This window comes from Trachurus trachurus (genome assembly GCF_905171665.1).
Source record: "Trachurus trachurus genome assembly, chromosome: 16".
Classification (NCBI taxonomy): domain Eukaryota; kingdom Metazoa; phylum Chordata; class Actinopteri; order Carangiformes; family Carangidae; genus Trachurus; species Trachurus trachurus.
Window position 1 is genome coordinate 12,329,599 of NC_139902.1, and position 22,834 is coordinate 12,352,432.

A 22,834-nucleotide genomic window follows, 5' to 3' on the forward strand; every position below is an offset into this window, starting at 1 on the left:
CCGGCATGCACCGCGCCGCCGCCGCCGCCGGAGAGCGGAAGTACCCGTGTGTTGTTGACAGCGAGAAGCCGCATGTGTTTGGTCCTAATACATCCATGGTTTAGTCTTATCTGTGGGATGCTTTAAAAAAAGAAAAGAAAAAAGGACCATAACCGCTGCCCTCAAAGGTTTGTGAAGATTTCTCCATGGTAACAGACCACGTTCTCTTTGTGTTCGCCGTTTGCTCGCGCTCGGAGAGTTGGTCTGTGACTGCTAATACAAACTGCGTAATCTCGTTCTGACTCTTCTTTTCTAACCGTTATTGCTGTTTTTTCATGTGTAGACCTCTGTTTTTAAAATCACCTAATATATAACAAGCGCTGACATTACACAACTCTCTGAGCTGTGCACTTGTTAATAGCCTAAATAAGTTTTAGGCACCAAAAGTGAAGTGATGAAATATTGCCACAGCAAAATGTATTTAGTTTTTTTTTTTTAAGTACAGGGCTCTTTGTTTTTCTTGTCTCTGGTGATTATTCTTCATGTCTCTGGATGTTTTGGTCTGTTTTTATGCTGCATTGTGAATATATGACAGATGAGAAAGGCACTGATTTCAGTCTGAATAAGTTTGATTCAGGTCACTTAGCCCAAATACGTCTCTTAACCATGGTTGAAGCTCTAAAGGAGTACCCCAGTGATTTCTTTCAACGCAATAGACATAAAACATTTCACATATTGTGCAAAATGCATCGATTTCTTTTTAAAACCTGACAGCTCAGTGCACACTGACTCACAGGTCCCAGAGATGATTAAATGCTTTTAATCAGTGCTTTATTAATTTCAGGTGTTCTGCAGTATACTGCAAATTAAAAGCACAGCTGTGTTATACTGATTATTGTGTTGATACAGGCTGTTGGAAAACTTGTAATGAGCCTTAACCTGAGTCCTGTGATTGTGTATTTCTATGTGTGTGTGTGTTTTTCCAGATGACTGCCCAGGAAGTGCGTCTGTGTGGCCTCCTGCTGCGGGAGCACTTTGGAGAAGTGGTGGAAAAAGTGGGAACACACCTGCTCAGAAGTGGAGCACAGGCTTTAAGAATAATTATTCATGAGACTGGCATCTCACTGGACCTGGTAACACTCCTCTTCTTACTGTGTCTAGACTTTTTACCATGCTGATCAATCTCACACCATGGAAACATTACTGTGTTCAACACTAGGTGACCATTGTAGATTGACCATCAGTCAATTGCTCCACGCTAGATGTAATATCATTGTGTTTACATGCACTGTCGTTACATAATTATGCTACATGGACATGCAGCAAAGGGCCAGAATCAGATCCAGGACCCTGCACCAAAAACCTGTTTACAAGCTCATAACCTTTGCTGTGGTAGATTTATATGATTACTGACAATGCTGCTGTTTTGACGGGACTCTTAGAGCAATGGAGGCAGCACAATACACCCCAACACATTACAGCTAATATGCAACATTCTCTGCCTTAATTTGATAAGTGAACTGTTTATGTGCTTGTAAAGAGAGTGCTTTTTATTTTCTGTCTCAATGCAGGTAAAGAAGTCTCTGTGTGTCCTTGTGCAGCATGGGGTCTGTATTTTCAGCTCAGGCCGTAAAGGACCGGGGAGTCCCACAGAGTATCTGACCAGCTGTCATCTAATACTGAGAATCCTGCGTTACCCACGTTACATCTACACCGCAAAGACACTGTACGGTGACACCGGAGAGCTCATCATAGAGGAGTTACTACAGAGAGGTCACATGACCATGAGCGGCACTGTTAAGACCGTCGCCGACCGCCTCACGCAGAACATGGAGGGTCAGTATCTTGACGTCTGTATCAAACAATGAATGGAAGGTTTTGAAACCTGGATTGAGGCTTTACTGCTCATGGTAGTTCCCAACCTTCTTTGGCTCGTGACCCCATTTTGACATCACAAATTTCTGGTGACCCCACGATCATGTGCAGTCACGTTAATGCGGTCATCAATCAAAATGTGCCAGCTCAGATATTTTTATATGCTGCATTTTATTTGAACTTGATTTATATTCGAGAAATTGAAAAAATACAGTTGTTTAAGATGGTGGTGTTTTTAATGATAATTAAAAAAAATAATAATAATATATTTTTATCAGTCATTTTTTTTTATCAATTACTAGACATTTCAGGCGACCCCACGTGGGGTCCAGACCCCAAGGTTGAAAAACACTACGGTAGTTACAGGTAAATCCAAATTTGGTCAAAAGGGTGGACAAGTTGGGTTGGAAACAAGCAAGTGGCAACCACCATAGATGACTGTAATGGGCCATGACACCTGTCAATCAACAACTCCTCAAAAGTCTTGAACAACGGTCACAACCAACACCTATATGAGAGGTGATAATGACTATGGGACTTGTGACATTGATGTTTCTTTAGAGTAACTTGTGACCTTGATATTAAAGTGTGGTGTTAAATACAATGACTTAATGTCTTACATGGGATTTGTGTAGAATGTAATGAGGGAAAGTTGCTGTGTTCTTCTTGTATTTCTTGTTGTAGAGGGGCACAGCATGGATTACAGTGAAGTGTCTTCTGCCTTCTCCAAACTGGTGGAGACTCATTTCCTTCAGCGCTGTCCGCCGCAAGGTGCAGCAGGAGCAACAAAGAGCACTTCTCCAGCTACCCCTGCCACCCCAGCTGCTCCTGCTACCCCCGTTATCACCCCACAGCCCACACCAGAGAGCTTCCCCGACTGCTACAAGGTGCCACATGTCACACTCCACGGGCGAGGCAAACGGCAGCTCTCCAGTGAGGAGGGAGAGGACCAAAGGAATGCAAAGAAGCCTAAGTTAGATACAGATGTGAGTGCTTTGACATTTTTTTTGTTATCCTGTCATTCTCCTTCACCTTACATATTGTATAGGTTGTGTTTTCTCTGCCTGTTTCACATGCTCTCTGACTCTCTTGTTCAGACTCATGGTGATGAGGGGATTTACTGGCAGGTGAACTTTGAGAGGTTCCATCTCCACTTCAGAGACCAGGCCATCATCAGCGCCGTAGCCAACAAACTGGACCAGGTCAGTTTTAAACTTGGAGGTTTGAAATGAATTTCTAAGAAGTAGAAAATCGCTGAGAAATTCCAGCAGCAACAATAAATGTCCCTTGAAAACATTGGCTAGTGTATCTGCACATATTTACCAAGATAAACAAAACTAAAGTTGGCAGTTTTAAGGGGCTGATTGTGACAGATATTTTCAGGGAGACTTATTGACAGAAAACACCTCACGTTTACTAAGATTCAGTGTAAAGCTGCCAGAAAATCATGGTGTACATAAAATTTGGACAGAGAACGCATAAAAGGAAATGTAGGAGAGAGTCTAAACGAGACATATTCTATGTTGTTCTGGCCTAAGAGATTATCTCACCCCTGATGAACACATCCATGGTTTCCCACAGCATGGAAGCTCCAACATCTGGAGTATTGTTGACTTAAAAAACATTCTTTGAAAACAGACATGGTCTGATAAAACAATTGGGTCATTTTTACAACCAAAAACAGATGCAGTCGGTCTGTTGTGAACCAAAAAGACATCAGTGTTTTTGAAGGTGTAGTGGACTTGGGGGATTCCTTTTAGACAGATAAACCAACTGCCAGGGTTCAGAAACATTTACCTCCTCCATATTAGTTTGGATTATTTTAGCAGATTTAGACTGAGCGCTTGGGATAGCCGAGGATGGATCCAAGTAAGGATTCAGCCAGCGGTTACAATCTCCATCTAAGACTAACTGGTGTGAAGATTAATTCGATAACAATGAAAAAAGCCAGGATAAATTGGCCCAATAATAATAATAAATCTACCAGATAGTTTTAGCATGGACCAAAGAGATAGATTTATATGAGAGGCAATAGTAACCCCTCCTGATCGGCTAGAAAAGACAGAGATATACTGCACCTGTCCAATCCAACCTTGCCACAACTCATCTTAGCACCAAAACACTGTAAATCACGCAAAACCTTGCTGCATTTAATTAGCTGGTTCAAGCCATTGCAAGTTAGACTGATTAATTTAATGTTGATGGGTTATACAATCTTGAAAGAGGAACAGATGCTTCAGCCATATAGTGTTGAGGAAGAGGAGAAAACATCACAGCGAGTACAGCTACAGTGCATCCAAACTCTGAGCTTTAATTAAAACTTCTTCGTCTCTAATACTTTCTCATCTTTCTAAATATTTTCATTTTTACATCTCAGACAAGCAGTGAGATAGTGCGAACAATGCTGAGGATGAGCGAGGTGACGACTTTGCCCAGAGCCACCTGCACAAAGCCGCTCTCAGCCAACGAGATCTTTCGATCTCTCCCGAGCAGCTACAATATCCCCAGACCCATTCTCGACCAGTACCTCACTCTGCTGGTGGACGACCCGGTACGACATCCTCAAGGCACTTGATGTGTTGATCAATTTTACAATTTTCACAAGGACGTTTTTTTTTTTTTTCATCCACTCATCCTTTTTTCCCATTTCCTAGATGGAGTTTGTGGGGAAGGCTGGTGAGAGTGGAGGAGGGATGTACGTTGTCAGTATCCTTTTTTAAAAATGTAAGAGTGTTTTCAAGAGTTGTCAAGCTGGTTCTTACTATTGAATTCATGAAAAAGGTGTGTTCACTTCTCCTAACTCATCTCTCAGATATGCACAGAGCACTGGCCAATCTGGCACGGGCCACACTAGAGTCTGCAGTACAAGAGAGGTGTGTGTGTGTGGGTGAGGTTTTAACTGTGTGTACTTGTGATTATTCTGTCATTAAAACCACATTCATTCTTTCACTTTTACTCTGTTGTCAGGTTTGGTTCCCGGTCAGCACGCATCTTCCGTCTGTTGCTGAGGAAACGTCACCTGGAACAGAAGCAGGTGGAGGATTTTGCCATGATACCTGCCAAGGAGGCTAAAGACATGCTCTACACGCTGCTTTCACAGAACCTGGTCCAGCTACAGGTAGGTGCCTCACACATGAAGACGCTTTCACGGTTCCTTTTGTTGCATCCAGTCATTACTGAGCTGGTACTCGACCTCAGACTCTGATGAAGCAGTTTGACATCAGAGCAGATGACGAGTTTTGGATTATTTCCTTAGCATACTGTAGGTTTGGGATTGATAAATGCGTTTCCCCCTTGTCCCTAAAAGAATTTGAACACACACATGATTTGTTACTTTTATTAAAAAATAAAATAAGGGGACTTACTGATCTCTTTCAATATGTGAGTCAAGTTTCAGATCTCTTCAAGTTAATTTCCTGCTGCCTGGACAGAAATAATCCAAAATATATCTGATCCAAAAACCTACTTTGAAAATGATTTGGCCCACATTTTTAAGATGCACTAAGTGAATGAGATATTTTAAAACCACACAGGAGTGTAATCTTTTCAAAGATGCAGGAAGACTTAAACAAAGTGGCCATCTGTCTGTTTCACTGACCGACAGTTGGAAGAGACACACTTAGATGATTTGAGTCATCAAATTCAAGGGAGCAGCCGCTGTTCATTTAATCATCCTACACATCATTACTGTTATATTTTTAATTCTTCAGGAAATCCCAAAGACTCCTGATTATGCTCCCTCTCGTACCTTTTATCTTTACACCGTCAACCAACTCGCAACTGCAAGAATGCTGCTTCAGAACTGCTACAAGGTAAAATCATGAACATAAGTTGTTCTGTTCAGTTCACACAGGTTTCTGCTTTTTTCTATCTATATTTGGGTTTTTTGGGTTTGACAATTTTCTCTGTGCAGACAGTGGCCAACCTCATAGAGAGACGCCTGTTCGAGTCCAAAGAGAGCAAGTGAGTGTCTCATTATGTTGTCATGTTTTATGTATCTTAGCCAGATAATTTAACATGACCAGCTTTTAAAAGCAGTTCGGCTTGCGCATTGTGCCATAAATGAATGGGCTGCTCGGTTTTGTGTTTGATCAACAGGCGTCTGCTGGAGAAATCCCAGCGAATCGAAGCCATCCTGGCGTCTCTGCAGGCCAGTGGGGCTGAGCCGGAACAACTGACCGAGGTTGAGGAGATGATCACTGCTCCCGAAAGGCAGCAGCTGGATTCTTTACGGGTCCATATCAATAAGTACGAATGTGACACAAAACAACCATTCCCTTGAACAAAGAGGTCAGTCACCTCTGTGGTTTGTCACTATGACTGTGACTCTCATAATTTTTCTTTTTTTCTTCCAGGTTAGATTCAGCAGAGAACCAGGTGGATGAAACCATCTTTCTTCTAGAGTCCTACGTCAACTCCACCGCCACATCAAATTGAGTCATATGTACGAGCACAGCAACTCACCGGTAGTACTTCCGAAAAATTTGCCATTTAGTTTTTGTGTATAAACGCTGTCAAGTTTGACTGCTTTGAAGTTTATAGCTGGATTGTTTCAGTTTGGAATAAAGTACTTGTTTTTACTGCTTGCATCAGTAAATGAATAAAGCGAGACCAAGAAAACTTAACAACACTTTTAATTCCCTTAAAGAACAAACACAAAACTGTAGGACAGACATAGGACAAAGTGATTGCTTGAAATATAAAACCATGAAAATGTCTGTATATTAAATAGAAGTATTGTGGTTTAATACACTTTGGTTTTCCTTAGAAATTAGAAAAAAAAGATTATTTACACAAGTGCTCCCAACCCTGGAAATAGTGGGTAGTGCATTTTCTCTTTGACCGTCATGATGCTCTCTTTGGTCCTGAAGGTCCCTGTTGCATCTGTGTCATGAGTCCAGTCCCAGGATTATCTGTGTTCCTGGTGGGAGGTGGACTCAGATCATGTGGTAGTTGTCATAGTAAATGACTGTTGTCATGGCAGCAAGAGTTGGGCTCAGTCCTCGTGGTTTTCATCCTCTCCTCTCTGTTTGCGTGTGAAGAACCCCAGCTGTTGGGAAGTCAGATGGAGGATTGATACTCTGTTTAAAGCACATTCTGGTATTTTCTTTTAATTTAATGGATTAAGAAATTGGTTCAGATTATGAAATTCTTTCTAGGTACCTATCAGTAGGTGCAAGCGAATTGTTTATTATATGAAAATCTGACGAATACAACAGTGCCTCTCTAATATTAGTACTATTCATCAGAGCAACCATAAAGTGCACCCGTCTGTGACTAACCCTATGTACAATTCGCACCCATGAAGCATGTCATCGATCCCACCTATAAATTCAATAACGCTGTAAATTGCTTAACAAAAGTATAACTGAAACGTAACGCGTACCTTCCACAGAGCGAAAATGATAAGGGCCAGGAGCAGCAAACCTCCAACGATGCTGCCGATCAGAATCCAGAGTGAGATGGGAATAGCTCGGCCCTTCAATACTTCCAGTACAGTCTAGAGATAAAACAAAGAAGGGAGAGTTAAGAAAAGGTAAAATGCTCTGTGAATGATTTTTTGATTGTACCACTCAAAGTCCCACCATGGCTGTCTTACCTCCCTCCAGGCTGTTCCTGTGTCCAGAGTGATGAGGTTAGTCTCCTGAGCTGAGAGGCGATAGGCACCTATTATCTTCACTGACTTATATTTGGCCTACAAAAAGAGACACAGAGGTGATGACCAGTGTGTGTGTCATAGGACAGAAGATTTGGGCTGAAAGAAGCGTGTGTGTGTGTGTGTGTGTGTGTGTGTGTGTGTGTGTGTGTGTGTGTGTGTGTGTGTGTGTGTGTGTGAGAATCTCACTTTTCTGAAAAAGTCATCATGGACTCTGCGGCTGACACGAATGACAGCAGCCTGCCCTTTCAGAAGTTGCTGGACTTGACACACAACCTCTGTGCACCATGACCTGCTACAGTTCTAGATAAACAGATACAAATACATCAGTTGATAACATGCATGCTGTTGCTGCACACGGTTCAATAGCTGCTGTGCTGCCGGTGGTCTCACCAGTATGTCATTCTGCAACATGTCTTCAGGGTGAAGGGGGCGTACGTCTCTCTGTCTGGCCTTCAGCTGGGTCAGATCACTCAGCACACTGCAGTTCACCCCTGTAGCCTGTGGGGCAATTTAAATATGTCAGATATGATCTAAAAGAGAGATACGAATTCGCACTACTTACTCGCAGAAGCACTACTCACGTTGGATGAGAAGACATCAGTGATAGTCATGAAGACACTGTCTCCTGCAGCCACAGAGGGCAGATGCAGCCTCAACTCCAAATTACTCACAGAGTAACAGCCGAGGTTCTGCACCTACAAACAGAACAAACAAATAATGCTCAGAGTTTGCCCAATTTTTCTTAATGGATGTTTCACACAACCTAAAGCCATGTCTTTAATTTCATGTTTTGTAATGAGCATATAATGAGACATACCCTGAGGTGTGTGTAGAACTCTGGTCCAATTGCCTCTGACACTGTACGAGTGGGATGAACCTCGTATCGGTTCAAATTGGAGTCACTGCACAGAAATACAGGCCGTTAATTTGTGCATTAAACCAAAGACAAGCTAAAATATCTTTCTGTGGCACACACACACCTGCTGATGAAAAGGTCTGGCTCATACTGAACAAAACTCTGCAGCTGAACACTGTTGTCCCCCAGAGTGTCCTCTCTTTCCACACTGTCACTGTAAAACAACCATATGGTTACACAAACTATAGTGCCTTTCAAACAAACAAGAGGAAACATCACCAGTGTGTTTTTGTGGAACTGAAAATGTAAAAATTTAATGTTTATTGAAGTCTTCAGTGTCTCTAAAACATGCATGGGGTCCCCAGAACATACTGCTTTAGTGGGCTACCTGGCAGCATTCAGCTTCATCTGCACTCGATTGTGCAAAGACGTGCAACTGAACTCAAATTCCAACATGAAGTTAACCTGAAAACACAGAGGAGTAGAGGCTGATGGAGTGACACATTTCAGCTGGAAGGAGTGAAGTGTGAGTGGGACGAGCTGAGAGTGATGGAGCCTTTTCCTTGGCATGGACGTACCTTTGACTGGGAGCGAAATACTGGATAGCTGACATTACACAAGTGGCTGTTGGTACCAAGAGCTGTGCACTCAATCTTGAAGTGGGCATCCTCCTACGATAAAAGAGAGATGAAGAAGAAGAGGCTGTGTTAGGTAGTGTATGTTGATACATGCTTATGGTTAATTACACACAGTGCTGGGTGTGTGATATGAGTGTCGTCTACCCGAATGCTGAGGCTGGAGAAGTGCAGGTTGCGTGAATAGTGCAGCGTCAGGCTGGTGTTGTAGGCGTTCTCCAGTCTGTTCTGGAGCTGCACCTCCACCGCCAGACGCCTACGAGGGCTGCGAATCACATAAGGCTTCTGTCTGTGGAGACAACACAATGGAAACTAGCTGAAAACCAAACATCTGAGAGGATACAGCGAAGAGAGGAATGTCTCATATCTGTACCTCGTCCCAGAGATGTCCATATGAGCCTGTAGCACCAGGTCGGTTGTGCACACGTCATCCTCACCGCAGTCTTTAAAGAACGGGATCTAGAGAGGGAAAAGTTGAGAGCATAGCATGTTTAATGGAGAAGAAAAATGAAGAAAATGTGCCACAGTATGAGTCAATATTGTGCCACTCACAGTTTTCTTGACAGTGGTTGGCCAGCCCTCGTCCAACACAGGACCGCTCTCGGTGTCATTTATCTTAAACCGCAGTGAGAAGCTGATTGGACGGATGTAATCTGCTGTGTCCTGTGAAAAAAGGTCACGGGTGTCATTTTGTCTGTCCTGATACATGTATCTAGAAGCTGGGATGGCGTTTTAATGTAGCTGGTGTGTGTGCAGACGCTCACGTAGACATGGAAAGGCAGTTTGTGGCAGAGAGTTTGTCCTGTGTGAACTGCGACGGCCAGCTGAGTCTGTCTGTGGGAGCTGTCGTCAAACAGGGCCCGCGCTGACAACTTCCTGTCATCCAACATCGCTGACACCCACAGATCTGAGGAGAGAGCCAGTAATTGAGACAGATGGCGAGTGTTGGAAAATTCACTTTTTGACAATAATTTGAGTGCCTGCCCGATTTACAACACTTATATTTCTTGTTATAAGTGAATATGGGATTTATGAAAAATACCGAAGCTGTTGCTGTGTGGTCCAGGGGAGCGGGAGACAGCTGTGAAGCAGGCGGTTGCATTCAGACAAGCTGATTCTCTGCCACCCCTCTGGCAGGTCTTCTGAATGACATTGATGGAGTGCGGCTGGAAGGACAGACTCACATCGATCTGTACTATGCTTCGTGAGCTGCAGACAAGAGAAGCAGTCATTGAAAAAACTTCAGTTTTTGACTTAGGAGCTATTTTTTAGCCAGTAGATGATTTTAATCTACCTGATAAAAGTCTATTATATTGTTTATTTCAGATGTGGAAACAATCTGGCTAGATTCATTTTATCCCAGTGCTTGCAGCTATATAATAAAATCAGCACTGGCAATGACTTTCCCTTCCCTCTGTGCCCTTCTCCCTCTGTGTCGACTGTCGACCCACCTGAGCAGGACAGCACTGCCCTGAGCTCCTACTGCCAAGTCTATTAGCTCATCTCCATCCAAGTCGAGCCGAGCGCTCACACTGCGGCCAAAATACTGCAGGGAGGGAGAAATCGATGACCCTGGAATACGCTGTGAGGATGAGAGAGGCAGAGCCAAAATCACAAGTCAGTTGTTAGTTTATTCCTGAGAAGTGCGGGTGTGTTTGTGGTTGTGGTGGTTAAACGGCGGGTACCTGTTTATAATTGTGGTTGATGTAAATTCCATCTCCATGGTAGACATAGATGGCTCCTCTGTGCTCATCCTCCAATGGGGCTCCCACCAGCAGGTCAGTGTAGCCGTCGTGGTTGAGGTCAGGAGCGGCTGCCATTGCATAACCAAACCTGGCATCCTGAGACTTTTCATCCGACTTCAGAGTACCATTAGAAACAAAAACCTCTTCCTGAAAGACAAAAAAAGAAGAGGGAAGAGAGGTGGAAGAGTTAGAGGTGGTAACTTGTTATAAAAGCCTCACAAGAATTTGATAAAAGTTGTGTGTTTTTGATGGTAGTGATGATAGTGTAATCATCACTATAGAGAGAAGAAGGGAGATCAATGTCACTATTGTCTTACCCCACTGAGGGTGTAGATGTAGACTCGACCAGCCTCTTTGTTCCCTGAGCCGAGGTACATGGGAGCAGCGACCAGAAGGACATCAGTAATGCCATCCTGGTCGATATCCAGCCCACACACCTCGCTGCCATAGTAGGATCCAATCTGCAAACAGGAACATGTAATTACATCTCACTGCCAATAGATGGAGCCGTCGATTTAAATCTCTGACACGAGATTCCTGCAGTTTTCTGCTCCAATACATGAACGAATGAAAATGAGGAGGAAGAATGAGAGACCTGAGCAGAGAGTGTTACCTGTTCTCCATTGAGAGCCTGTACAATGTTGACATCGCCTTCATTGCTGAGTTCAAACAAGATGACTTTGCCTTTGTGTTTGAAGCGGGGAGCCCCGGCTACATACAGTCTCCTCCAGTCCCCAACTATCACAGATGACACTGTGTAACCTGAAAACACGTTTACATACACGTCATTACACACTGCTGCTCAAACTTTGGCCTCTGGTTAAGTGCTTGTAAAATAACTCTCGGTAGGTGATCTGTATCATGTTGTTTTTATTTTCTGTCAATGTTTATATCATGTTACGTGTTTGGGCAGTCTGAAATGTAGTTTGGGAAATCCCACTGGGGTGTTGTGTTTAGGTGCACGCGGAAAAAGCTCTGTCATTTGTGTTTTGAGGGTGAGCTGGCGAACAGGAGTGCATTCACAGGTTGTTTGCACATTGTTTGTCTTTCAACGTAACTTTATGAAAACACAAGGATGTTTTGAATAGGATCATGTGTATTTTGGAGATTATTACAAAGAAAGAAGTTTCTGTTTTGCACACAGCTAAAGCCAGTTCGCTGGAGCACCAGACACTCAGGAGCCCCAGAAAACCCCTGGTTCACTGTTTGGCAGTTTATTTGTGATAATTAACTTGGCTAGTCTGCAACAGTGGGTCAAAAGATTTTGTTTCACAACTCTAATATTTTGGCTGATCTTAGACTTACAGGCGTACATATTCTTAAATATACTTTCTATCTGTGATAGTAATGCACCAACAGATGAAAAACACCAGTAATGGTGTGTTCAGTGGCATGATATGTTGTTACCTAGATCAGTGGTTCCCAACCTTTTTCTTAAGGGACCCATATTTTTACCATTGAAAACTTTGGTGACCCCCCCCCCCCCCCCCCCCCCGCCGATGTAAAGTAAAATAAAATAAAATAAGGAACATCATAACTTCTTTTACATGAAATACTTGTTTAATGTTTTAAAACAGTTGATATTCAATCACCTATTGATATTGGCCTATCGGAGTTGATGAGCTTTCAGGACATTCTTCACTTTGACCTCACAGTGAAGTTATATTCATGTAACATAACTTAAGTGTTTGGGTTGATGAGTGAGATGCTGGTTTTGGTAACTTGTAAAGAAGCATGCTGAACATAATGTAGCATGCTAGCCAGTAGGCCTATTTGATAAAACAAGTTGATGTATCAGCCAATGCTAAACTGAAATATTGTGTTTGTATTTTTTATTAATCCAATCACTCAGCTCATACTCGCTACAGATGATGACATTCCCTGCATAACTTAATAGGAAGATCAGCAGTTTTATTCTTTTTTTTGCTGCTACCTTAGCTTTTTGATCAATAATAAATGTATTAACTTCTGTAACCAAAAATACTATTATCAGTAGTATTTGTTATGACTGATATTGCCATGTATTTAATGTGTTAAAACTGTTGATATTCAGTCATCTATTGATATAGGCCTATCATTTATTTGTTTATCTATTTAAATACATGAATAAATGTTTAATGTGGCCCTTGAATTTAGTTGATTTTGTCACATATATGAATTAAATGCTTAGCCTACTCATTTATTTAACATTTGAATTACATTAAAATTATTAAACCCCTTAAAATCAAGAGGGCTTCGCGACCCCCCCTGGATCTTTGGCGACCCCCTTGGGGGGTCCCGCCCCCCAGGTTGGGAACCACTGACCTAGATAAGCAGCATGATTTTTGAGCTCCAGCGGGAACTCGCTCTCAAAAGCCTCTCTGGGCGGCATGATGCGTCCATTGGTCCCCTCCTTCAGCACTCCACCGTCCCAGTCATAGGCACCGACCATCCCAAACAAAATGCCATCCTGAAGAATGGAAGTAGGTGAGCAAGTGGGTGAGATACACGGGTAAAACTCATTCACTTCACAAACAGGTGAAAAAACTACAGGTCTAACAGGTAAAGTCTTCTGTGTTTATGTTTTTTTAGAAACCTGCCTTGGGACTGCGGCTGAAATTTAGCAGTTGTGCTATGTCCGGCACATTTACACTGATGCTTAATGCGTCAGTGTTGATGAATGTGCACTGTCCCAATTCAATAAATAAAGAAATGAAAATGAAATGAAAGGTCAGACTCACATCCAGTCTGTGTGTGGAGAAGCCGATCTGAGACATCTCCATGTGGAACGAGCTCTCGTTGTAGCCCAGTGTGCCTGCAGGTGGACAGAGACGAGTCAGCGCTCTCCATCATCGTGTTTCTTTACACACCCCTCTCCCTCCCTTCCTTCCTCTTCTCCCCAGCATCTGATCTAGATGGCATCATTAACACTCTCACCCTGAAGACCACAGGTGGCAGACGTGCCTCGCCCTTTCCTTTCCTCCTGTCCTTTCCTCTCTGGTTTCCTTGAACGTTTACAGGATGGCATCAACTTTCCTCAGCCTTCCTCTCATATTCCCACGACTACTGTGATAGCTGGACACTCCCTCTGTCTTCTTTTCCCTTTCTTGCTTTTTCTTCAGGGCTACTGTTTATTTTTTCACATTTTTCCCTCCCTTCCATTCTCTGCACTGATCCTTTTCCACCTCTACCTCACATTCTTGTAATTTCATTTCTTCTCATTTCTCAGTTTTGTTTCTTCAATAATCATTAATCTGATTAAGCCAATAGTGCAGAAGGAAAAACTGTGAAAACTGTGGGTACACATCTTAAACCCAGAGAACATAAAAGTGAAAATGAGAATCAAATTATCTATAATGTCACAGCAGGAAAAGATGTTATTTAAATATCTACTTAAAAAGTGGGTAAAAGTTTATTCATGTGATCATCATCATAAACTGCAAATATGTATGTTGCTGCCACATATCATTTTGTGTAAATTAATCCAATATTTTATTTATTATTATTTTAAGTTATTTGCATATATGACCAACTAAAGCTGTTCTTCGACTTTTTGACTTTACACTTTACTTTTTTCTGGTTGACATAAATAAATCTATACTTTAATGCAGATAATGTGTGGTTGAAGTTGATCATATGAGTAATAGTTTGTATATGGATTTGGTCATTTTGCATGGTAGAATGAAAAAAAATCCTACCTTTATACATTATATAGTAAATATCTGTATCTTTATGTTTTTGCTTGTGACTAACAAATAGAACATGCTGTTGTGTGAAACGGATTGTAAAATTATACTGAAACACCAGTGATCTTCAGTGCTAATGGCTCAAAGTGTTAATTTTACACTGCTGCTTTCTTATTGGACACACCTTCCAGGGTGAAGATACGGTCTCCCAGGGCATCCACAATGTCATTGAGCGCAGCTTCATCAGTCACATTGAAAAAGTATTTTTCATCGGGATTGCTGGCGATATATTTGATCTCATTAATGAATGTTTCAGGGTCCTGTTGCCGGCGGATATAATGACCCAGAACCTGGAGTGCAGCGTGGGAAAAAAAAGACAGAGAGAGAGAAACAACTGTAAGAGAATGAATCAACAGACAACACGGGTTCAATAAAACATTGAGAGATTGTGCTGGAAAAAGAGAAAAGTAGAGAAAGTGAGAAAAAACAGATCGTTTGGCATGCATCAGAGCAATTGCTTCTCCATGTTTTAGAGGAACGTTGAAGGCAGCAAAGAGAGATATCAGAGCCTGTAGTTTGAGAAAAGAGAGTAGAGAGCCAACACCGCCCCCAGAACTCTGAAGTAGCACACAAGTAACCTGGAGCTGCAGGATTTAACTCTCTTACATGAAAATAATCACACGTCTTAGCTGTGTCATTGCCTGTGTAATTTACCAGTAATTAAGCAATACCTAAAGGCCACAAACTGACTCGCAAAACACAAGACAGAAGGAAATGGGGGCCACCAGAGATTTGTAAATGAGGTGCACAGGCCTAGCAGAGAGGTGAAGAGATGACGGATGCACAAGATATACTGTGGCAGCAGTGGCCTATGGCTTAACGCCTGAAGTACAAATGAGAAAATTCCATAAGAGAAACCAAACCCCAGAATCTCCCCCTGTGACTCCAGCTGCCAAGCAAACTAAGGAAATCCTCTGTTTTCAAAGGATAGCTGGTGGCGAGGGGTGAGGTGTGTAACGTGAAGAGCCTCGACTTATAAATATGTACATTAAGATCTTATAGAGGCCAAAAAATTCCACTCAGGCGTCAAACTGCTGCTGGTTTTTATATAGCCTGGTCATGAACACAGAGGAATCAAGAAGAAAACGTGGACATGTGGAGGATTTTCTGATGTGATAAAAGTGTTGATACATAGTTTGACACGGTTCAACATAAACCGCTCCTCCACAAACACACATTTCTAGCCCCTGGCCTGCGCTGATGTATAAAACAGTTTGCATTACCCATGCTTCTGAAAGCTCAGTCCTCCCTTGGGAGCAATTTTCACTGCACACACACACACGCGCGGGGGCAGTAGCACTGAGAGCAGCATCAAAACATGGCTGCTATAAGCACTACTTACCTGTCATCACTCTAACTTCTCAGGTGAACACAGAGAAGAAAAAGCAGCAGTATCCATTTTTGTTTGTTTCTCTTAAGACTATTTTGTTTCTGGCCGTCTGAATTCTTCTGAAACGCAATGTCAAATAGCTCCAGACAAGTAGTAGTTATATCCTAGCTCTCACTGATATGGACATAACAGCACGTTTTAAAACAGTTAACCTTTAGCCTCTTCCTGTGCTACTGGATGGTCAGGATTTAGACATTAGACAAAGATAAACACCTTAAATGATAGGTTGACTCATAATAGAAAAAACAATAGAATTAGAGTGTGTCTCTGTCTCTCAGGATGTATGAAATATGTTTGTCCCGGCTCATATAAAATATTACACAAATTCAATTTTGTCCTAATCATTGCATGGTCTTGAGGAATGGCTGAAGTGTTTTTGTTTTTGTCTAACATGCGTCGGGTGGACAAATGCTTAAGACATTGGATTTCTCAAGGCGTATTACTTTAGTGAGGCCAGAGAACAAAACACAAAAATTGTTTATAACACTGTGGCAAACCATCAGTTTTATGTTTTTATCCCAAATCTTACAGAGACATTGCCAACAAAGCACAAGGTAACCAAACATCAGCACAAACAAAGAGCTGTAACTGAGCTTCCATAGGTCACTTGGTTTAAGTCAAGTTTAGAAACTCAACAATTGCACAATAGAAATGATAACACTCAAGACAGGTTAATTCACATACATATACAGGCTATTAATAAGAAAGCGTCAGTAAGAAAGCTCTTCAACATAAAAGGCACCACTGTTCATAGTTCTGAGTTGTATGAATTAATCATTCTGCTTTTTTTAAAATTATTATTTAATGTGCTGCATTTTTTCAAATCGTTTTCAAGATTATTACATAGATTAACCGCTGTTACTGTTATCCATCTTTGTTTTGTATTTGTTCTGATTTTGGTCTTTGTAAACATACATATTCCTCTGAGGTTGTAATAACTTTGTCTTTTTTTGAACATCTTCTGAATACAGTCAGAGAGCACGTTGTTATCCATTTTGAACATAAGCCGTGCTCTATCTGATTGTCACCATCTACACATATTTCTATGGTGGCAACCTCCCCAGTTCCTCTTGTGGGATAGGGAGGGGTCTGCAAGTAGTGCTGCCACAAGAGTCTGTCTGCTCCTCTAAGTCTGAAACCATACAACCACTCAGCGTGTTTCTGTGTGTAGAGGGGGTCGGGTGGGGCTGGAAAGGAAGAGTTTTTGTTCCCACTCGGCTATTTTAGTAGACCCAAAGGGTTCATTTGGTAATTTGGAGATGTTATTTTTGGGGGAGTGGTGGTGGTATTGTGCAGTTGTCTGAGGATGCGGGGTATATACTCAGCATACAGCTTTCATACAATCCGCGTGGAACATCAAGGATGAACATTTTTAGCATCATTAAAACACTAGAGCTCTCAAATAAAACCCAGAAATTATTTTTTTTTAGGGCAGCAGCTCCAAATGATCCATCAAAACTTGATGAGATACTCACAGCAATGGCGTATCTCGTGATGTTTCTATTCTCGCACTCCGCCAGAGCGTCTGGTAGCTCCTCCCCATCATGTGACTCTCCATCTGTCACTACGATCATCACCTTGGTGGCGCCGTCTCTTGCTCCACGTTCAGCACTGAACGCCTCTGTGCTATAAGGACAGAAAGAAAGTGAGACAGGTCAAAAAATACAACTCTGTCATGCCAATTATACAATTCTAGATTAATTTAATTTAATTTGAAAGAAAAAGAGAGCCAGAATGGAAGAAAAGTATAATGTTAAAGGACTGAAAGGGCCAAATGGAGACAGAGGACACCAGGGAGTACCCAGACAGTACGTTTCCTAAAATCTCAAATAAACGTCCTCCATAAGATAACATACAATTTAAAGTGCTTCTCTGAGAAAATGAATAGCTTGTATGGTGAGACGTGGGATTTGAGTCCCTTCCCATCATATATACGTGGTTCAAAACACAACTGGGCTTTTCCACAACTATATTAGTCATGCTTGATACACATACATTAGCTGCCAGTTGACTCAAATCGGTCACTGCAATGTGCATGTGTCACTGCAGACAGTGACCGCATCTGTGCATTCCCATCCGGTTGTGCCATGATAGAGAGGAAACCTTAATGACAAACACACACCAACCCAGGCCGCACCCTGTTTGTCTGCAGGAAACCTGTTCTCAGCAGGACCTGCTTCAAGTGTTGAATAGGGTTGGTTAGCCTCAGACCAACACGCACACACAAATGGGAAGCGTAGTCACTTCTGGTGAACTCAGTCATTTTCAGGCCTAACTCCAGCCGCTGCCTAAATATAACATTGTGGTCAGCCGCAAGAAACTCAGAGTTAAAAACAACTGCTTCCCCTATGCAACTCCTGCAAATTACATAGGGTGCAGAAAAGGGAAGGGAGAGGAAGGAAAACAGAACAGAGGAGTGGAAGTAAGAGAAAGGAGAGAAACAAATACATGACAGAAAGACTAAAAGAATGGGAAAGATGATCAAAAAACAGGCAAACTTGCAAACCCAGAGGGAATGAAAAAGATACATAGAGGGAAAGGGGATCATAAAAAGGTAACTAAAAGGAATAAAATGGGCATGTGAAACAATATAAAAAGAACTGAAAGAATGATAAAAGACGGTACAATGAAGCCAAATAGTAAAAACTGAGAAGTGCGGGATGCTTTGATGTGGTGTGAAGTTCGTGTGAAATATAAAGATGGTAGGAGAGAGGGAGAAACCAAAGAGAGAGCAGAGCTGTAGAGGAAATGAAGGAATAAACCATGAGACAAGACAGACATAAACAGGTAAGAAAAGAAGGTAGCATTAAAACCAAAAAGAAGTAGGCTGGAAGAAACAAGGGGATGGGGAAGAGGGAAGGGGGGATGAAAGAGGAGAGAAAGTGAGTAGAGCTAATTGGGAGGCCTGGTTGTATTTACTAGACATTTTATGGAGTCACAGTAGTATGGTAATGACACAGCCCAGCGGTCTGTGTGTGTACTTTCATGTGTATGTATGTGGGTGACTGAGAGTGTCTCAGACGGGTGGAGCAATATAAAATTCAGTGGCTAATCCAATTGTAGAGGGCTGTTTGATGTTCATGCACGAGTCTGTCATCTACTCTGCCTTGAGACCGTACAATCTACCGTCCATTACCGTCCTTGCATGTCAACATTACACTGTGCCCTGATGCCCTACTGCACAGGAAGACAAGTGTCAAAACATAGGTGCTATTTTTGGTAACTGTGTGTACGGCGCAATGTAAGGAGATCTAAAATGCCTCAAGTGTTTGTGGTGTTAAGTGGGTCTGTGACCACAGAGCAGCAAGCTCAGTTCTACTTTTCTTTGACTTTTCTTTTAATGACAATTTGGGAAGTAATTTAATTGCTTTCTTAAAAGTTCTCAAATATATATATATATAAAGGAGAATGCTTATTAAAAGCTTTATTTTTTCAAAAATAACACATCCACAGGGCGTTTAGAGGGGTTCAGAATACAAGTATGGCTTTTCCATAAAAAATTATATTTAGTCTGAATTAATTAATTTAAGAAATTTTGACGGGATTTTGACTTCCTGTTTACCTCATAGCCAGCATGGGGGCTCACCTCTCTGCTGTTTTACTAAGCCTCCTCCCGGTCGTGTGCATTTGTTTTCTGCGAAGCCTTTGATAATCAATCAGTGGATCGATGGATATACGTACATGTTACGATGTGTTTATTAATGTAGTCTTATCTGTCATAAATAAGAGATTATGGTTTACGGGCGTGGTATGTTGCAGACTCGCGGTGCCACCAAGACGAGAGCTTTTTTTTTCTTTTTTTTTCACTGAGTCGAGAGCTGTGATACCGGGTCGGAGGCTCTGATCAGCAGGTTTGGTTTTCAGCCACAATGTGGAAGCGAGCCTCCACTCTCCCTAGTCCACACGTCATTTATCTAACATCACAATTAGTCCGAAGCTGTTTAATGAAGGTAAAAATTAAACATGAGGTAAATATCCTGCATAGTTCTTCTCCTCTGTGTCCTCTGATCAGAGCAGCGTCCCTATCGCAACGGTCTGTTATTTAGAAACGGTCTGGCAACCGACTGCATTTCCCATCTCTGATCAATGGTGGGATTCTGCTCATTCTCCATATTCAACCTTTAAGTTGGAGAAGAAGAGTAACACCTCTCTCGACAATCAATCAGCAGCTTCTAGCTTAGCTTTGCTTCAAGACTGGAAACTGGAAAAGTTTTGTTCAACTGTAATGAAATCTGCATACCAGCACCTTGAAAGCTCGACATTTAACACGTGATGTATTGTATTCTTAATCTGTATAAAACTGAACTTTAATAGTGACACACTGGTCCATCAGTGTGGGTTTTGTGCTGGACTATTTCTTGGAAGCAAACAGTAACTCCTTGAATGTATCTCAGGACAATGACAAGACTTCAGAAAGGTTGAAAGCGTAATCCATGTTAATTACTGAGTTTTAGAGGGGGGCAGATTTTGTTCACTGTGGACGGAGCCTGCTCAGCTGTTTCTGCATGTTTCTGACCAGTATGCTAAACAAAGCTTCATATTTTCTGTACCGGGGTTAAAGTGTTATTGACCTTCCCACCAAAACTGAAAGTTGTGAGTCAAGTGAGGCCAGTCTCTTTAAACTATTACTTTGTACAACTTCACTGTAATTGTTTTGTTGTGTTTTAGTAGCAAGTTTGTCACTGCAGTAGTCAACTTATTCTTGTTTGAGATCTTTTCTGCACCTTTCAGTTGACCTTGCTCATGGTGGCTTTATACGGTCTAATTTTCCCCTTAAGTTATTAAAGCAGATATCAGCTTCACGGCCGTTTCGGCTAATGCTGCGTTCAAGGCAGGCTTTTGAAACCGTAAGTTACAGCTTCAAGTCACAACTACGACTTGGTAGCGTTCCAGGTAACCCGTAGCTCGTGTTTTTACCATCCTGTTGTCTGTGAAAGTTCCCTATAACGGCCACTCGTAACTTCCGACCCGTGAACTCGTACCAGATCGAACTGGTATGACTTCACAGGAAGGAAAAACACAAAGTACGAGTTTCTTTGAACGCACCATGAGTTAGCAGCCCCCGCCCTTGTCAGGCATCAATTGGTCCTCGTGCTACGTCACCACATTCACGCGCATCCCTTGGCTGCACACACAGCCCTTCATGCCGTTCTCTCTCCTCATTGGATAACACTTGTATCCCACAAGGAAAATTTTCTCCTCGGGTTACAGCAGAGCAGAGTGACGGAGAGACTCGTGTTTAGGCTGAAATACTTCATGTAAGTGATTGCTGACGGAAAATAGGACTATTTAGGAATTATATTAACAAAAACATTCCACTGATATCTGCTTTAATTTTTGTGTTTTTGATTTATCATTATACTTTTTACTAGTTTTTCCAAGTCATCAGAAGAGCTTTTAAGCTTTTGTGAACGAAGTTACATCTAGTGAAGCATATATACATGATATGATTGGTTGTGTGATGAGTGATTTTATTTCTACTGACATGAGCAACAAGTCAGTCAACAATCAAACAAACATTTGTCCTGTCATCTCCCTAGACGATGTCTCAACGTCGTCTCAATTAAGTCAGGCATCTAAGCTGACACTCTTAAGTCTAATTTTATCTTTTTTTTTTTTTTTAACTTTAGTCCAAATAAAGTTTGAGATTAAAGTTTAAGATCTATATAAATGTAAACTTATCATCTTGATTAAAATATAGATATGAAAAACACCTCCAAAAAAAAAAAAAGAGAGAGAGGAGACAGGGACCAGTTTGCATATTCTTTTAAGAGCTATTTTAGCTAAGTGCTCGGGTTCAGTGTGAAGTTTATAATAAGGACAGGGTTAGGGGTAAAGGTTAAAAGTCAAACATGCTGTTAAAGTTGAGGTTAAGGGGCCGAGGTGTGAATGCAGTCAATGCCTTTGATGAGCATAAAAAATTAAAACTGTATGTATGAGATTTTGGAGTGTGTGGTGTGAGTCCCTGATGTGTGCGGGGGTATTCATCCACGCATGTGTGTACCGTGCATGTCTGTGTGTGTATTTTTACAGCTGTAGCAGCACTACTTGGCTGACCAGGCTGGGTCAGGCCGTGCCACACCTGCAGCCATGCTGAGCCAGCAGCCAGCCAGTCCAGCTCAGCTAATCTCACTGTTTTTCTACCCTGTAGAAAAACTGCCCGGTACCGGCCCTGCTATGCTGCTATCCGTCCATCTGTACATCTGCGTGTGTGAGAAGGAGTACATATGTTTGAATAAGTCTTAATGTAAATTGTTATATTTTGATATGGTCTCCGCTTGATATCAAATTAATCCAAAATTATTTTTACAAACTGTAAAGCAGGTTTGATTTCTTTACCCTGGCACACACACACACGTAGATGAGGAACTTTCAGTAGTTAAGTGCGATAGTTATTTTTTAGTAATGGGCCCTGATGTGTCTACTGATAGTGTTTTCACACTCGGTCAGTGGGAGAAAATTAGCAACAGTAAGAGGCAGAGAGTGGAGTGTGTAGTAGTGTTGTCTGATTTTCCCGTCGCTGGCGTTTAAAGGCCACAGTTACACAATTTTAATGGCTCCATTTTCCAGTCACTGCTTTTCAACTACCTTTTAAATGTTCCTCCTAAACCTCTCCAACTTCTACCTTTAAATGTACCAGAAAACAGGAACTCTCCAATTACCTGAGTCTGTGTGTGTGTGTGTGTGTGTGTGTGTGTGTGTGTGTGTGTGTGTGTGTGCGAGAGAGAGAGAGAGAGAGTAGAAAAGTCACCACACCTCTCCAAGACTCACATCCCAAAATGGAAGTCGTGGCCACACATCAGGTCTGGGAGTGGTGCTCTACGTGGGTATGACTTTAATAAAGCAGGAATTTTATTTTGAAAAAAAAGGGATATTTTAAGACTTAGAGGTTTCCACTGCACCTCAACCTATAGCGCTGTTTCTTTAGACTTAGGTTACAAACTTAAACACCCCCAACATACTTCTATGA

The 22,834-nt window shown here is 41.9% G+C and overlaps 2 protein-coding genes across 4 annotated transcripts in view; one reads left to right on the top strand and one right to left on the bottom strand.

The window, feature by feature from the left end:
* Positions 1–34: 34 nt before the first annotated feature.
* On the top strand, positions 35–6,411 carry polr3c (polymerase (RNA) III (DNA directed) polypeptide C). 3 transcript variants are annotated; one of them, XM_083989012.1, is made up of 13 exons: positions 35–167; positions 966–1,112; positions 1,551–1,815; positions 2,539–2,840; positions 2,952–3,056; positions 4,232–4,405; positions 4,509–4,560; positions 4,667–4,727; positions 4,822–4,972; positions 5,565–5,666; positions 5,768–5,817; positions 5,953–6,102; positions 6,210–6,411. In XM_083989012.1, the coding sequence occupies exons 2-13, from the start codon at positions 966–968 to the stop codon at positions 6,289–6,291; spliced, it is 1,641 nt and encodes a 546-aa protein (XP_083845138.1). In that variant the 5' UTR covers positions 35–167; the 3' UTR covers positions 6,292–6,411. The 3 variants fall into 3 exon arrangements, with proteins under 3 accessions (XP_083845138.1, XP_083845137.1, XP_083845139.1); XM_083989011.1 differs by having other exon boundaries at positions 53–188; XM_083989013.1 differs by lacking the exon at positions 5,565–5,666 and having other exon boundaries at positions 53–188.
* A 240-nt stretch (positions 6,412–6,651) lies between these two features.
* Positions 6,652–22,834, bottom strand: part of itga10 (integrin, alpha 10) — a gene marked incomplete at its 5' end in the record, with an annotated part of 28,254 nt that continues 12,071 nt past the window's right edge. Inside the window, 23 exons of the mRNA XM_083989152.1 lie at positions 6,652–6,904; positions 7,241–7,354; positions 7,454–7,549; positions 7,700–7,813; positions 7,904–8,011; positions 8,095–8,208; positions 8,331–8,415; positions 8,494–8,583; positions 8,758–8,834; positions 8,948–9,040; positions 9,152–9,293; positions 9,378–9,463; positions 9,557–9,667; positions 9,769–9,911; positions 10,047–10,213; positions 10,456–10,586; positions 10,690–10,896; positions 11,067–11,210; positions 11,363–11,511; positions 13,054–13,198; positions 13,470–13,543; positions 14,599–14,764; positions 17,340–17,490. Of these exons, the coding sequence (XP_083845278.1) occupies positions 6,851–6,904; positions 7,241–7,354; positions 7,454–7,549; positions 7,700–7,813; positions 7,904–8,011; positions 8,095–8,208; positions 8,331–8,415; positions 8,494–8,583; positions 8,758–8,834; positions 8,948–9,040; positions 9,152–9,293; positions 9,378–9,463; positions 9,557–9,667; positions 9,769–9,911; positions 10,047–10,213; positions 10,456–10,586; positions 10,690–10,896; positions 11,067–11,210; positions 11,363–11,511; positions 13,054–13,198; positions 13,470–13,543; positions 14,599–14,764; positions 17,340–17,490 (2,761 nt within the window). The 3' untranslated portion in view covers positions 6,652–6,850. The remainder of the gene's footprint in view (positions 6,905–7,240; positions 7,355–7,453; positions 7,550–7,699; positions 7,814–7,903; positions 8,012–8,094; positions 8,209–8,330; positions 8,416–8,493; positions 8,584–8,757; positions 8,835–8,947; positions 9,041–9,151; positions 9,294–9,377; positions 9,464–9,556; positions 9,668–9,768; positions 9,912–10,046; positions 10,214–10,455; positions 10,587–10,689; positions 10,897–11,066; positions 11,211–11,362; positions 11,512–13,053; positions 13,199–13,469; positions 13,544–14,598; positions 14,765–17,339; positions 17,491–22,834) is intronic.

Excerpts from the sequence above, each read along its gene's own strand:
- polr3c (XM_083989011.1), top strand. Across the intron at positions 1,113-1,550 it reads CTGGCATCTCACTGGACCTG|GTAAAGAAGTCTCTGTGTGT; the intron begins GTAACACTCCTC and ends GTCTCAATGCAG. Across the intron at positions 5,818-5,952 it reads TTCGAGTCCAAAGAGAGCAA|GCGTCTGCTGGAGAAATCCC; the intron begins GTGAGTGTCTCA and ends TTTGATCAACAG.